Below are 14,198 nucleotides of genomic sequence, written 5' to 3' on the forward strand. Positions count from 1 at the left end.
AAGTTAATTTTTTACTTATTTAAGTAAAAATTGTTCAAATTATATCGTGTTTGCTGTCATAATCGTAAAAATTTCATTAATTTTCATTACATATTATTTTAAAAAAGATAAAATAAAAAATAAAAGTTTTAACTTTTACTTAACAAGCATTTTAATTTATATAACTAAAGCATTAGAGCTAAAAGAAGGTCCCTGCTAAATATTTAATTGTATAAATTCTTGAATTATTAATAAAAAAGTTGATGCGAGATACTTTCTGTAACAACTAATCGTGATTTGAAAAAAAAAAAATTTACTTATCAAAATTAATTAACCCAGATCATTGTTGCAAGAGACTTATGTAACTATATATATATATATGATATATAAATACATGTTTATAATATAATTTTATTTTATTTAATTACTGTAATTCTATTCATCAGTTGACTCATTTAATTCATCTACTTGTCGCTTTGAATTTACAATTTTAAGAGCAGGATATATTAATTTCGGGAAAAGAAACTTTATTAATTACTGTTAATTAATGCCGATTATCCAATTGGCATACTTGTACGCGATTAGTAATATTTAATTCTAAACTTTGTAATATTTTACTTTAAAATATACTCATATTTTTGTGCGATCGATATCAATATCAATCGGCGAATGTCGCGGGGTTGTGCGCACTTCGGTGGGCAGAAGGCCCCGACCGATCGATCTATGCCGGCGCGTATCGATGCGGGTATAGATCCGCGGTTGGATCGTGATTGGAGGTTTCTCGCGGGGCGCGGTTTCGTCGGCTCGTTCGGATGGCCGACAAGATGGCCGGAAACGGAAAGGACCGCTTTGCTCGAGGCTCGTAGAGCGCTTGAATATGATTAAAAAATGGGCGCTCTGCGCCTCTGCCCATTGTTCGGCGGGTGTTGGCCGGGTAACGAGGCTAGTATTTGACCACGTACTTTTCTAGCCAGTTGGACCTACCTTTGTTGCTCCTGGAAATATTCATTCTGACTCGATTTTTAGCCAGAGAAAGAAGAAAAATAATTCCTTCCTATATTGCCGGTTAATTATTATCGCCGGCAAACAAGACGACCTATATTTGTTTAGGATCGTACGATATTATAATCGTTTTCTAGACGCGTTGTACGTCATTCAGTCTTTTAAAGTAGCAAAAGATAATATAATCATGTATATACCGAAAAAATTATATTCTCAAAATATATACTTTTATAAACTCTCCTATAGATATATTCTTAATAAACGAAAATATTTTCTTCTTTACATAATACTTTTTTGACATATCTTATATATATATATATATATAAATTAAGTAAAACTATGTGTGTATATATATATATATATATATATATATATATATATATTTAACTTGTCAAAGTTTTAATAAATAGCCAATGTCAACAATTTATAAAATTGTTTTTTGTAATTATTGAAATTAATGATCTTAAATATTAAATAATATAATGGTAAAGAAATATCCATTTTAGTATACATTCTTACATGTTAAGAATATCTAAAATTACTCTACTCTGTAGAAGATTTCTCCCTTAAATTTAATATCAAGAAGATTCTTTTGATATCTATTTTAAAAGAAGATATTAGGTAAAGTACTCTTAAGATGAGAATATAATTTTTTCGATGCATATAAAATATATTAGCATGTATGTTAGATACTCCTCTGTCGGCAGGTCATTAACATCTGTATCTTTAAAATTGTTTTATAAAACTCATATTACAAATATATAATTGAAATAAATATTTTATGTATATTTCATTCATTATATTCATCATTACATTTTTATAATACGTGTCTTGCATAAAATTGGAATAAATATTACATATTCTTATTCCTAAAATATTTTTCCTTTTCTTTCAATTTATATGTATAACTTTTCTATTTTAACAAAATTTTTTATTAAAAAAAAAATGAACAAAAAATATAAAATTTTATCTTACATATAATAAAGATACAAAAGAAATTTTTTTATGATTTAAAATTGACTCAGAACTCATTAGAATCCGTTATCCTGCCGTCCGAGGGTTAAAGCAACGAATTTATCTACAATCTACATCTCTATCTACCAGAATCTCTACATAAATTCGTTGCTTTAAAACATAATAAAAGCTTTTTGTCACTCACCGACACTGATGCGCAACAGCGGAGTTGTCGCTATTGAAGCTATGTTATCTGTAACATACAAAATAAAATCCAAATTATAGCAGCGACTTTAAATAATAAATATTAAAGAATTTATTATTATACTTAATAAATTTATATTCGACGCGTACAATAATAAGCAGATATACATAAATATGAAATAACTTTGTAAATTAAAAAAACTTTTCTTTTTAAATAAAAACTTTTATAAGATTTATACAAAAATCTATATCTCTGAATTTCTTTTGATTAAATAATTCAACTAAAAGAATCGAATTATTTCGTATAAGGCATTTATTAATTAATATATAAATAATATTTACCCTGGGGTTGCTCCGCCGATGCAGGATGCCTCTCCTAGGCCTCCTCCTCCTCTCAGATTGTAAGGGACGTCAGGAACTATTGTTTTATACGCGCGATATACTTTTTTTAATTCGTTGAAACCGCACAAAAATAAAATATTTTAAACCGTACAAAAGTAAAAACGCGCGATAGTTTGACGGCACTCCCGCACTTTTACGCGCGATACTTTGACGGCACTCCCGAATTTCGCAACGATCGAAAATCCCATTTTATCACGCGCGAGAATCATACTTGAAGTCGACAAGTCGGGCGCGATCAAACTGCGAGTAAGAGTTAAGTCCGAATCGGAAGAGGACGGAAGATCGAGGGAATCGATCGCGAATGGGGTACGCTCGATTCTCGTTCGTGCAGTTCCGCATCTCAGACCGACTCAAACTCATTAGGCACAATTTCGGATGAGCATATGTGTCTATCATACAGACAGTCCACATGATACGTCATAGGGCTGGTAGATGGATCAAGAGGAACCCATTTCATGAATGTTCAACAATCTGAACATTTATCAACTGGATCGGACCTCTTTACTGAGCGTAAATCATGACCTAAATCCTCCAGTCGACGTCCTCAATGCGATATGTCGTATTGCCGGTACAAGAAAAAAGGCCCATCAACGATTTATTTCAACAATCGACCGACCTCTGATCGACTAAGACCGAAACCCGTTGCCGAAGCACAGACCGTGCTCTCAACAACCGATTATCGAGCGTTAGCTGAATATTAACCGCGCGTTCATGTATCTTTCTATACTGAATCTACGTTTACCTACGCGGCCGGCATTCACCTCAGCCGCGATACTGAGGCGTGTAAACGTTGTTGCCCAGTAAGAAATGACGATTGAAAAAATGCAAATTAAACGCCAATAATCGACATCCATTTGGCAACATCTTCCTCAATCAATCATTTTTCACTGGAAAGCAACGCTGAGAGAATCCCAGTTAGTCGGCATCAAATACGAACCCCGACAACATAATTTCGTAATCGAAATTAGGAAATATGAACGAAAACACGACCGCGATCGCGATGAAGCCGAGAACCGAGAGCCGAGACGAATGTCAAAAAAAATAGCGCGCTATATGTCACCAAGGTCGAATGTTATTATTTTATTTCGGAGTCATTTTAGACGTACTTTAACACGTTAAGATTTATCGTAATATTATCACGTATATTATCGTCGCGAGAAACGTGTACGGCGCGCTCGACCTCGAGGTGACCGAACGCGAGGCGCACGTGCCGGCACCGGCGCCGACATCGGAGTAAAAACACGTGCGCACACTACGCCCGCCGGAGTAAGAATGAATGACTCATGGCTGTCACTAGTCACGTACGCCGTACGCGCCGGGCTCCCCTCTCTTACTATGGAATGCGTGACGTCAAAGACAAGGTCGAGTATGCTCATTCTCTCTCTCTCTTTCTTTTCGCGCCAGACAATAACAAATTCGCACTATACTACGTGATATAATGTAACGCGTTGAAATATGTACAATCAAATGATTCTAAAATACACATAAAATTTCTTAACTAAAATAATATTATTATTCGATTTAATGCGATATATTTAAAATACATGAAACGCGATTACGAAATTTGTAAAATACTTCAACGAAAGCAGCCTTATGACTTACTATATGACTATTATAATTGCACGATTTATTTATTACATTCGTAAAAAATTATATCAATGATGTATGTGTGTGTGTGTGTGTGTGAACAATTATTTGTAAAAGCGATAGAAATTTATATTATAGATACACACATATATTTATAGACGTATAATAATTAAATATAAATTAATAATAAAAAATACGCACAAATTTACTGCCTGTACTTATTACATTTACTAAATATGTATAACTCTCTGTATTTATAATTCAATAGTACATGAAAGATGATATAATATGTTGGATTATATGGTTCATATTTAAACAAATGTAGAGATATATTTCCCATATATTTTACATTAACAATTACGTCCTGCTATTAAAATTGTAAATTCAAAGTGACAAATAGATGAATTAAGCGAGTCAATAGATGTATAAAATTACAGTAATTAAATAAAATAAAATTACATTATAAGTATACTTATATATGAGTCTCTTGCAAAAATGATCTCGGTTAATTAATTTTGATAAGTAATTTATATGAATGATTAATTAAATGTAATAAATACAGGCAGTAAATTTGCATACTTTTTATTATTAATTTATAATTAATTATTATACGTCTATAAATATGTATGTATGTATCTATGATATAAATTTCTATCGCTTTTACAAATAATTGTTCACACACACACACACACACATACATCATTGATATACTTTTTTACGAATGTAATAAATAAATCGTGCAATTATAATAGTCATATAGTAAGTCATAAGGCTGCTTTCGTTGAAGTATTTTACAAATTTCGTAATCGCGTTTCATGTATTTTAAATATATCGCATTAAATCGAATAATAATATTATTTTAGTTAAGAAATTTTATGTGTATTTTAGAATCATTTGATTGTACATATTTCAACGCGTTACATTATATCACGTAGTATAGTGCGAATTTGTTATTGTCTGGCGCGAAAAGAAAGAGAGAGAGAGAATGAGCATACTCGACCTTGTCTTTGACGTCACGCATTCCATAGTAAGAGAGGGGAGCCCGGCGCGTACGGCGTACGTGACTAGTGACAGCCATGAGTCATTCATTCTTACTCCGGCGGGCGTAGTGTGCGCACGTGTTTTTACTCCGATGTCGGCGCCGGTGCCGGCACGTGCGCCTCGCGTTCGGTCACCTCGAGGTCGAGCGCGCCGTACACGTTTCTTGCGACGATAATATACGTGATAATATTACGATAAATCTTAACGTGTTAAAGTACGTCTAAAATGACTCCGAAATAAAATAATAACATTCGACCTTGGTGACATATAGCGCGCTATTTTTTTTGACATTCGTCTCGGCTCTCGGTTCTCGGCTTCATCGCGATCGCGGTCGTGTTTTCGTTCATATTTCCTAATTTCGATTACGAAATTATGTTGTCGGGGTTCGTATTTGATGCCGACTAACTGGGATTCTCTCAGCGTTGCTTTCCAGTGAAAAATGATTGATTGAGGAAGATGTTGCCAAATGGATGTCGATTATTGGCGTTTAATTTGCATTTTTTCAATCGTCATTTCTTACTGGGCAACAACGTTTACACGCCTCAGTATCGCGGCTGAGGTGAATGCCGGCCGCGTAGGTAAACGTAGATTCAGTATAGAAAGATACATGAACGCGCGGTTAATATTCAGCTAACGCTCGATAATCGGTTGTTGAGAGCACGGTCTGTGCTTCGGCAACGGGTTTCGGTCTTAGTCGATCAGAGGTCGGTCGATTGTTGAAATAAATCGTTGATGGGCCTTTTTTCTTGTACCGGCAATACGACATATCGCATTGAGGACGTCGACTGGAGGATTTAGGTCATGATTTACGCTCAGTAAAGAGGTCCGATCCAGTTGATAAATGTTCAGATTGTTGAACATTCATGAAATGGGTTCCTCTTGATCCATCTACCAGCCCTATGACGTATCATGTGGACTGTCTGTATGATAGACACATATGCTCATCCGAAATTGTGCCTAATGAGTTTGAGTCGGTCTGAGATGCGGAACTGCACGAACGAGAATCGAGCGTACCCCATTCGCGATCGATTCCCTCGATCTTCCGTCCTCTTCCGATTCGGACTTAACTCTTACTCGCAGTTTGATCGCGCCCGACTTGTCGACTTCAAGTATGATTCTCGCGCGTGATAAAATGGGATTTTCGATCGTTGCGAAATTCGGGAGTGCCGTCAAAGTATCGCGCGTAAAAGTGCGGGAGTACCGTCAAACTATCGCGCGTTTTTACTTTTGTACGGTTTAAAATATTTTATTTTTGTGCGGTTTCAACGAATTAAAAAAAGTATATCGCGCGTATAAAACAATAGTTCCTGACGTCCCTTACAATCTGAGAGGAGGAGGAGGCCTAGGAGAGGCATCCTGCATCGGCGGAGCAACCCCAGGGTAAATATTATTTATATATTAATTAATAAATGCCTTATACGAAATAATTCGATTCTTTTAGTTGAATTATTTAATCAAAAGAAATTCAGAGATATAGATTTTTGTATAAATCTTATAAAAGTTTTTATTTAAAAAGAAAAGTTTTTTTAATTTACAAAGTTATTTCATATTTATGTATATCTGCTTATTATTGTACGCGTCGAATATAAATTTATTAAGTATAATAATAAATTCTTTAATATTTATTATTTAAAGTCGCTGCTATAATTTGGATTTTATTTTGTATGTTACAGATAACATAGCTTCAATAGCGACAACTCCGCTGTTGCGCATCAGTGTCGGTGAGTGACAAAAAGCTTTTATTATATTTTAAAGCAACGAATTTATGTAGAGATTCTGGTAGATAGAGATGTAGATTGTAGATAAATTGGTTGCTTTAACCCTCGGACGGCAGGATAACGTATTCTAATGAGTTCTGAGTCAATTTTAAATCATAGAAAAATTTCTTTTGTATCTTTATTATATGTAAGATAAAATTTTATATTTTTTATTCATTTTTTTTTTAATAAAAAATTTTGTTAAAATAGAAAAGTTATACATATAAATTGAAAGAAAAGGAAAAATATTTTAGGAATAAGAATATGTAATATTTATTCCAATTTTATGCAAGACACGTATTATAAAAATGTAATGATGAATATAATGAATGAAATATACATAAAATATTTATTTCAATTATATATTTGTAATATGAGTTTTATAAAACAATTTTAAAGATACAGATGTTAATGACCTGCCGACAGAGGAGTATCTAACATACATGCTATATATTTTATATGCATCGAAAAAATTATATTCTCATCTTAAGAGTACTTTACCTAATATCTTCTTTTAAAATAGATATCAAAAGAATCTTCTTGATATTAAGTTTAAGGGAGAAATCTTCTACAGAGTAGAGTAATTTTAGATATTTTTAACATGTAAGAATGTATACTAAAATGGATATTTCTTTACCATTATATTATTTAATATTTGAGATCATTAATTTCAATAATTACAAAAAACAATTTTATAAATTGTTGACATTGACTATTTATTAAAACTTTGACAAGTTAAATATATATATATATATATATATATATATAAGATATGTCAAAAAAGTATTATGTAAAGAAGAAAATATTTTCGTTTATTAAGAATATATCTATAGGAGAGTTTATAAAAGTATATATTTTGAGAATATAATTTTTTCGGTATATACATGATTATATTATCTTTTGCTACTTTAAAAGACTGAATGACGTACAACGCGTCTAGAAAACGATTATAATATCGTACGATCCTAAACAAATATAGGTCGTCTTGTTTGCCGGCGATAATAATTAACCGGCAATATAGGAAGGAATTATTTTTCTTCTTTCTCTGGCTAAAAATCGAGTCAGAATGAATATTGCCAGGAGCAACAAAGGTAGGTCCAACTGGCTAGAAAAGTACGTGGTCAAATACTAGCCTCGTTACCCGGCCAACACCCGCCGAACAATGGGCAGAGGCGCAGAGCGCCCATTTTTTAATCATATTCAAGCGCTCTACGAGCCTCGAGCAAAGCGGTCCTTTCCGTTTCCGGCCATCTTGTCGGCCATCCGAACGAGCCGACGAAACCGCGAGAAACCTCCAATCACGATCCAACCGCGGATCTATACCCGCATCGATATGCGCCGGCATAGATCGATCGGTCGGGGCCTTCTGCCCACCGAAGTGCGCACAACCCCGCGACATTCGCCGATTGATATTGATATCGATCGCACAAAAATATGAGTATATTTTAAAGTAAAATATTACAAAGTTTAGAATTAAATATTACTAATCGCGTATAAGTATGCCAATTGGATAATCGGCATTAATTAACAGTAATTAATAAAGTTTCTTTTCCCGAAATTAATATATCCTGCTCTTAAAATTGTAAATTCAAAGCGACAAGTAGATGAATTAAATGAGTCAACTGATGAATAGAATTACAGTAATTAAATAAAATAAAATTATATTATAAACATGTATATATATCATATATATATATAGTTACATAAGTCTCTTGCAACAATGATCTGGGTAATTAATTTTGATAAGTAAATTTCCTTTTTTTTCAAATCACGATTAGTTGTTACAGAAAGTGTCTCGCATCAACTTTTTTATTAATAATTCAAGAATTTATACAATTAAATATTTAGCAGGGACCTTCTTTTAGCTCTAATGCTTTAGTTATATAAATTAAAATGCTTGTTAAGTAAAAATTAAAACTTTTATTTTTTATTTTATCTTTTTTAAAATAATATGTAATGAAAATTAATGAAATTTTTACGATTATGACAGCAAACACGATATAATTTGAACAATTTTTACTTAAATAAGTAAAAAATTAACTTTTTTCTCTAATTAAAAAAATTTTGTATATATACGTATACATATAATATATCTGATTTTTATCTCATTTAATTGAATCTATCGATATTTAATAGTTTATTATTGTATTTGTAGAACAATATAATACTCTAAATTATTAAATTGTTGAAAGAAAATTTTTTTTCATATAAAATAAGTTTTAATTTGTAAAATGTAGAATGTAAAAATAGCGTTTAATAAAAGGAAAAGAATTCAAGATAATATTGGCAAAATTAGAATATTGACAATATTTACATGGTTATTTGATATTAAAAGTAAATTATTGCTAGTGTGGAGAAATAACAAATTATTTTTAGGTGAAAGTGAATAAGCAGAATGTGTTAATAAATTTTGTGAACATAGTACGAATCGCAAAACTGTGCGCATTATGTGTTATCCATTGAGAACATTCGTGGACATTGGCTATGTAGTTCAATGTCCATGTTTTTATGTCCACAGGCGTATCGCTTTTAGGGATCACGTAAAACCGAGCCGTGGCTTCTTTCTGATTGTAGATCATGTGACGAATGAGTTGGATAGAGAGAAACCTGAGAGAGAGAACGCCACTGTCCCGGAGGAAAAAGCGTCTCAAGAAAAACGGGCTCATGACATCTCTCAGGTTTCTCTCTGGAGGAAATGCACCAAGTTTAAACTTATGTAAATATTGATACTCTCTTGGCATATAATCTATTCTCAATAGATTTTGTCAAATATTAGCTATTAGATTTTTAGATAGGAAATTTAGTTAGATTCTGGCAATCATTTTGCGAATTTAATTTTTATATTGTTTTGATTGTCTAGATGTAATCATATACATAATATTTACACAAGTATATTAGAATTAAAAATTAAGATAAAGTAGCAGTTATTGTTGTATTTATGATTCAGGTGAAGACATTAAACCCAATTCCTCAGCATTGGTTTCGGAATCCTTGTGTCGCAAAGTTGATGAATATAAAGAATCTTCACAATCCAATTTTTTCATTTCTGTTGCTTTTTTTATAACAATATTATTTGGATCTTCAGATTCTTGATAAAATAATGTGTCGTCTAAAAAAATGAATGTAACAGATTTGAGATTGCGGTTTATTTATTTTTACTTATATAGACTATTATTATTACACTTTAAATGTTAATATCTTATTTGCATACATATAATATGAATAATTATAATATAATATAAATAATAAAATAAATGTATAATATAAATATTATTATCACATCGGATAATATTCTCGATACGGTACTATGTAAACTACTCATACATACCATGAAGAATATCTGCGATGTTTTCTTCATTTTTTATTAGACGGATGTATTTATTATCGGCGAAAATGTCAAAACTCTCCACGACATCGGAATTAAGAAGCAACAACCAAAATCGATTTCTCTCTTGATTTAATTTTTTCGATAGTGTTTCAATACCCTGTCATGAATATTATATGTATTTTGGGCGAGAGACGATTTCATTCCTGATTTAATCAAGAAATTATTTATCGATTTTCCGTATAAATGATATCCGGTACCTTAATTGAAGTGTAATCAAGATTTGTAAATTTTTCACAATTTATAATCAATGGGACATCATCTTGTTCATTTCTGGCTACACTCATTACTTTATCGCAGAAAAAAGTTACTGCGGGATAATAAAGACATATATCGGGCTTTAACATTATGTAACTATTTCCTAAATGACTCTATGAAAAGAGATAAATATTAATTCAGTTATTTTATAGAATATATTGTTGTATATATGTATATTGTATTTTACATTGACATATCATACACATTGCATGCACGGGACATTATAAATTAATTTTGTAATGTTTTACCTTACACTTGGCAATTTGAAATGTCGGTCTTACGTTCGGTCGTATGAAAAAGATTAGACTGAAAAAGACCCCCAGAAGCAGCCCAATCTCGACACTGATAAGAACCGAGATCAAGAAGGTGCCTACCGCTGCGACGGCATCCGTTTCTGAAAAAAAATATATGTATATATCTCCTCTTCATTAGTCAATTTGTTTATTGTTGTAATACTGACTGTGTCCCTTCCAAAGTAATTTAAAAATCTTTATGTCAATCATGAACATTACAGCAGTGATTAATACCGCTGATAACGTCGCACGTGGAATGTAACTAAAGTATGGCGTTAAGAAGCTCAACGCCAGCAATGCCATGCTTCCTGCAAAGAACAGAAATATCAATATGTTATTATATATTCTTACATTTTTATTATCTTCTGTTTTTCAACATATTAGATTAATTGTATTGTGTTACCGGAATATAAACCAGCCATAGGAGTTTGTATGCCACTGGCGCTACCGACTGCACTTCGTGTGAATGCACCAGTGGTAGGCATCGACGATACGAAGCTACCGAATATATTACAGAGCCCAAGTGTTAGCATCTCCTGTGTCGCATTAACGGCGGCGCCGATCGCTGTATTTATATTTTCAATATTTATAAAATCAATCACATATCAATCAAATCAAATCTAATATATTCAATTATTGTTAAGAATTTATTTCTATAAAAAATTTTATAACGAAAAGATTTTTTAGATGTATCTAATATTGGGTCCAACAATTTTTCTCTTTTTCCCTCTCATTATATTTTCATTTTGCACAAGGTAAATTTCCGAAAGTATTTTACAACAGGTATCGCAAATTTTTCGTAAATCTTGATTTTATGCAATTAAAACGCAAATATAAGTAATCTGCTTAATTTGAAATTGAGAAATAATCGATACCAAATGCTTTGGCTATCGCCACATTCGCTAGGACTGAGATGAGAGGAAGTATCACTATTCCTGATCCATAATGAGCGCACATATCCAAAAATGTGTAAGTTTCATTTCCTACTTGTACTGAGAAAGGCGGTAACGATACTGTGGGAAGGCCAGATTTTATTTGTCCTATAAGATAAAAGTATTAAGATACGGCAAAACTTTAATTAAGAGATGAATAAAAAGAATGAAAAGAGCCGGCAAGTAGTATAATTAATACATCGAATAAATTGGAGACTAATGATGTCAATTAATGAATTTTAATTATTTTGAAATAATTATTAAATACGCTAATAAATAGAAAATTCCAACTTTACGGTAGATATCAATTTTATCGTTAAAAAAAGTTAAAATATATATAATGTTACATTTATTCAATAAATAAATTATCTGTAATAAAATGAGATTATAAATAAAATCGAAACCTGAAAGTCTAAATGGAGCGGATCCTGTTGCTTCGAATCGATAAGCTATTACGGATGTTATAAACACGATGAGAGCATTTCGACCGATAGAAAAATACCAAAGTGTCTTTTTTATCGCTGCATTTTTGACAGGGTTTTTCTTGTCTCTCGCACAAGGACAATCGATGTCTTTCAGTTTCTAAAAATAAATTTTATGAATCTAATTTTTCTACAATTGTTATAATTTATTTATTTCGAAGCTCACTCTGAAAATCAGCAGAAATATAATGCTGCAAATTCCAAGTGTGACATCAGCCAACTGAACCTTATTAATATTTTTTAACATTTTATACAAATTGTCTACAATATTCGCTGATTTATATTTTAATCCAAGAAGCCCCTGCAGCTGAGCAATAATTATAATGACCGATGTTGCCGAAATAAAACCAGATGTAACCGGAACTGATATGAAATCTACCATACATCCTATCATACAATAAAAATTACATCAACTATTATTACATAATTATTATATATATATATATAGATCGTAGTAGATTAGTTTAATTAGATAATATTTCATGATACCAGCCTAAATTTAACACGCCCATCAAAAATTCCATGCATCCGGTCAAAAAACAGAGGAGTATTACAAAATCCGTCGGCATATCCCGCGTATATTGCAATGTTACAAGAGCCATCAAGGATGATGGCCCAATTGAGACCTCTTTGATGGTCCCGAAGAAGATGTATAAAAAACCACCCACAAAACAAGAATATAAGCCATACTGAAAATATTCCTTGTAAATATGCAATGTCATATTTGTATATCACAGATACCATGATAGTATCGCATCATAACAAAAATGTCTTAAAATATTAAATAAATTTAAAACATTAAATAAAAACATTTTAAATAAATCTATAGAAAATATAAATATATATCTTATTTGTTTATCTATATATATATACAATTCATAAATCATGTAAACGTTAATAAAAAGAGCTAGTAGGAAAAACAAAGAAAATGAAAATACCTGTGCTGTCAGACCGGCTAGTGTCGCGTAGGCCATACTTTGAGGGATCATGGTCAGACCTAGAGTGACACCCGCTATAAGATCCGACACAGCATCCGTTCGGGTGTATCGCGGTAGCCAGCCGACCATCGGCACGTACTTAGTTATCGTACTAAAAGGCGATTTTCGTTTCGGCATCGCCAGGGAACATTCCTCATCGGAAATCTTCGTAGACATCGCGTTCGACGAAATGAGATATACTAATAATGAATCAGTCAACTATTTCGTTATTTTACGATCGAAAGCGAACTTCAACCTTGAATTTGATAAATCACACGGATGTTCGCGCCTTGCTTATCGTGTTAATACTGGTGGCGCTTTCACGTCAGCCGCTTGGAGTCTTATAGTCGCGACGCACCTACCCCAAATCTCAATATAAACGGCATATAGAAATTCTATTATGTGCGTAATTAATTCTCACCGGTTTCATATTATGCAGTGTTGACAGTTTGATAAAGACCGCGCGCTACGAACAACAAAGACCTTGATGCGAAATTAACAACAGCTGACGAGTAGTTAGTTAATTCTACGTCCTATCTTTTTAATTCTCTTGCGATATCAGGCAACAGCTTAGTTTCGCTGCATGACCTGAAACTTTTTCTACACGTGTTTCTTAGAATCTAAACAGGAAAAGTCATTTTAATTGACAAAGTTTTATTGTGTCTTTTCGACGAAAAATCGTTCCGCAAAAATTGAAGATATAATTGATGGAATATGACGCCTATAACGTTTTAATGATACACGCGCACTATTATTCCACATATTACTTGATACAGCTGGTTTAAAGATTTTGTTGCGTTTCGCGCTATCATTTGGAAAAAAAATATATCTCTCGATATCTTGTACATACAGCGTCATATACGACAATTTTATTTTATGTATTTTGTATCCAGAACAGCAAAGTGCTGCTAATCTTAAATTTTCTATAAAAAAAACATGCATAGT

General features: G+C 32.3%; 1 protein-coding gene across 1 annotated transcript; it reads right to left on the minus strand.

Annotated features, from left to right (window-relative positions):
- Positions 1-9,567: 9,567 nt before the first annotated feature.
- On the minus strand, positions 9,568-13,955 carry LOC140666149 (sodium-independent sulfate anion transporter). The gene is made up of 11 exons (XM_072893027.1): positions 13,215-13,955; positions 12,770-12,965; positions 12,443-12,663; positions 12,199-12,376; positions 11,738-11,902; positions 11,266-11,427; positions 11,030-11,170; positions 10,818-10,963; positions 10,512-10,682; positions 10,255-10,411; positions 9,568-10,035 (listed from the first exon to the last, which is right to left on the minus strand). The coding sequence occupies exons 1-11, from the start codon at positions 13,428-13,430 to the stop codon at positions 9,863-9,865; spliced, it is 1,926 nt and encodes a 641-aa protein (XP_072749128.1). The 5' UTR covers positions 13,431-13,955; the 3' UTR covers positions 9,568-9,862.
- Positions 13,956-14,198: the final 243 nt, after the last annotated feature.

This window comes from Anoplolepis gracilipes, chromosome 5 (assembly GCF_047496725.1).
Source record: "Anoplolepis gracilipes chromosome 5, ASM4749672v1, whole genome shotgun sequence".
In the NCBI taxonomy this organism is placed as follows: Eukaryota; Metazoa; Arthropoda; class Insecta; order Hymenoptera; family Formicidae; genus Anoplolepis; species Anoplolepis gracilipes.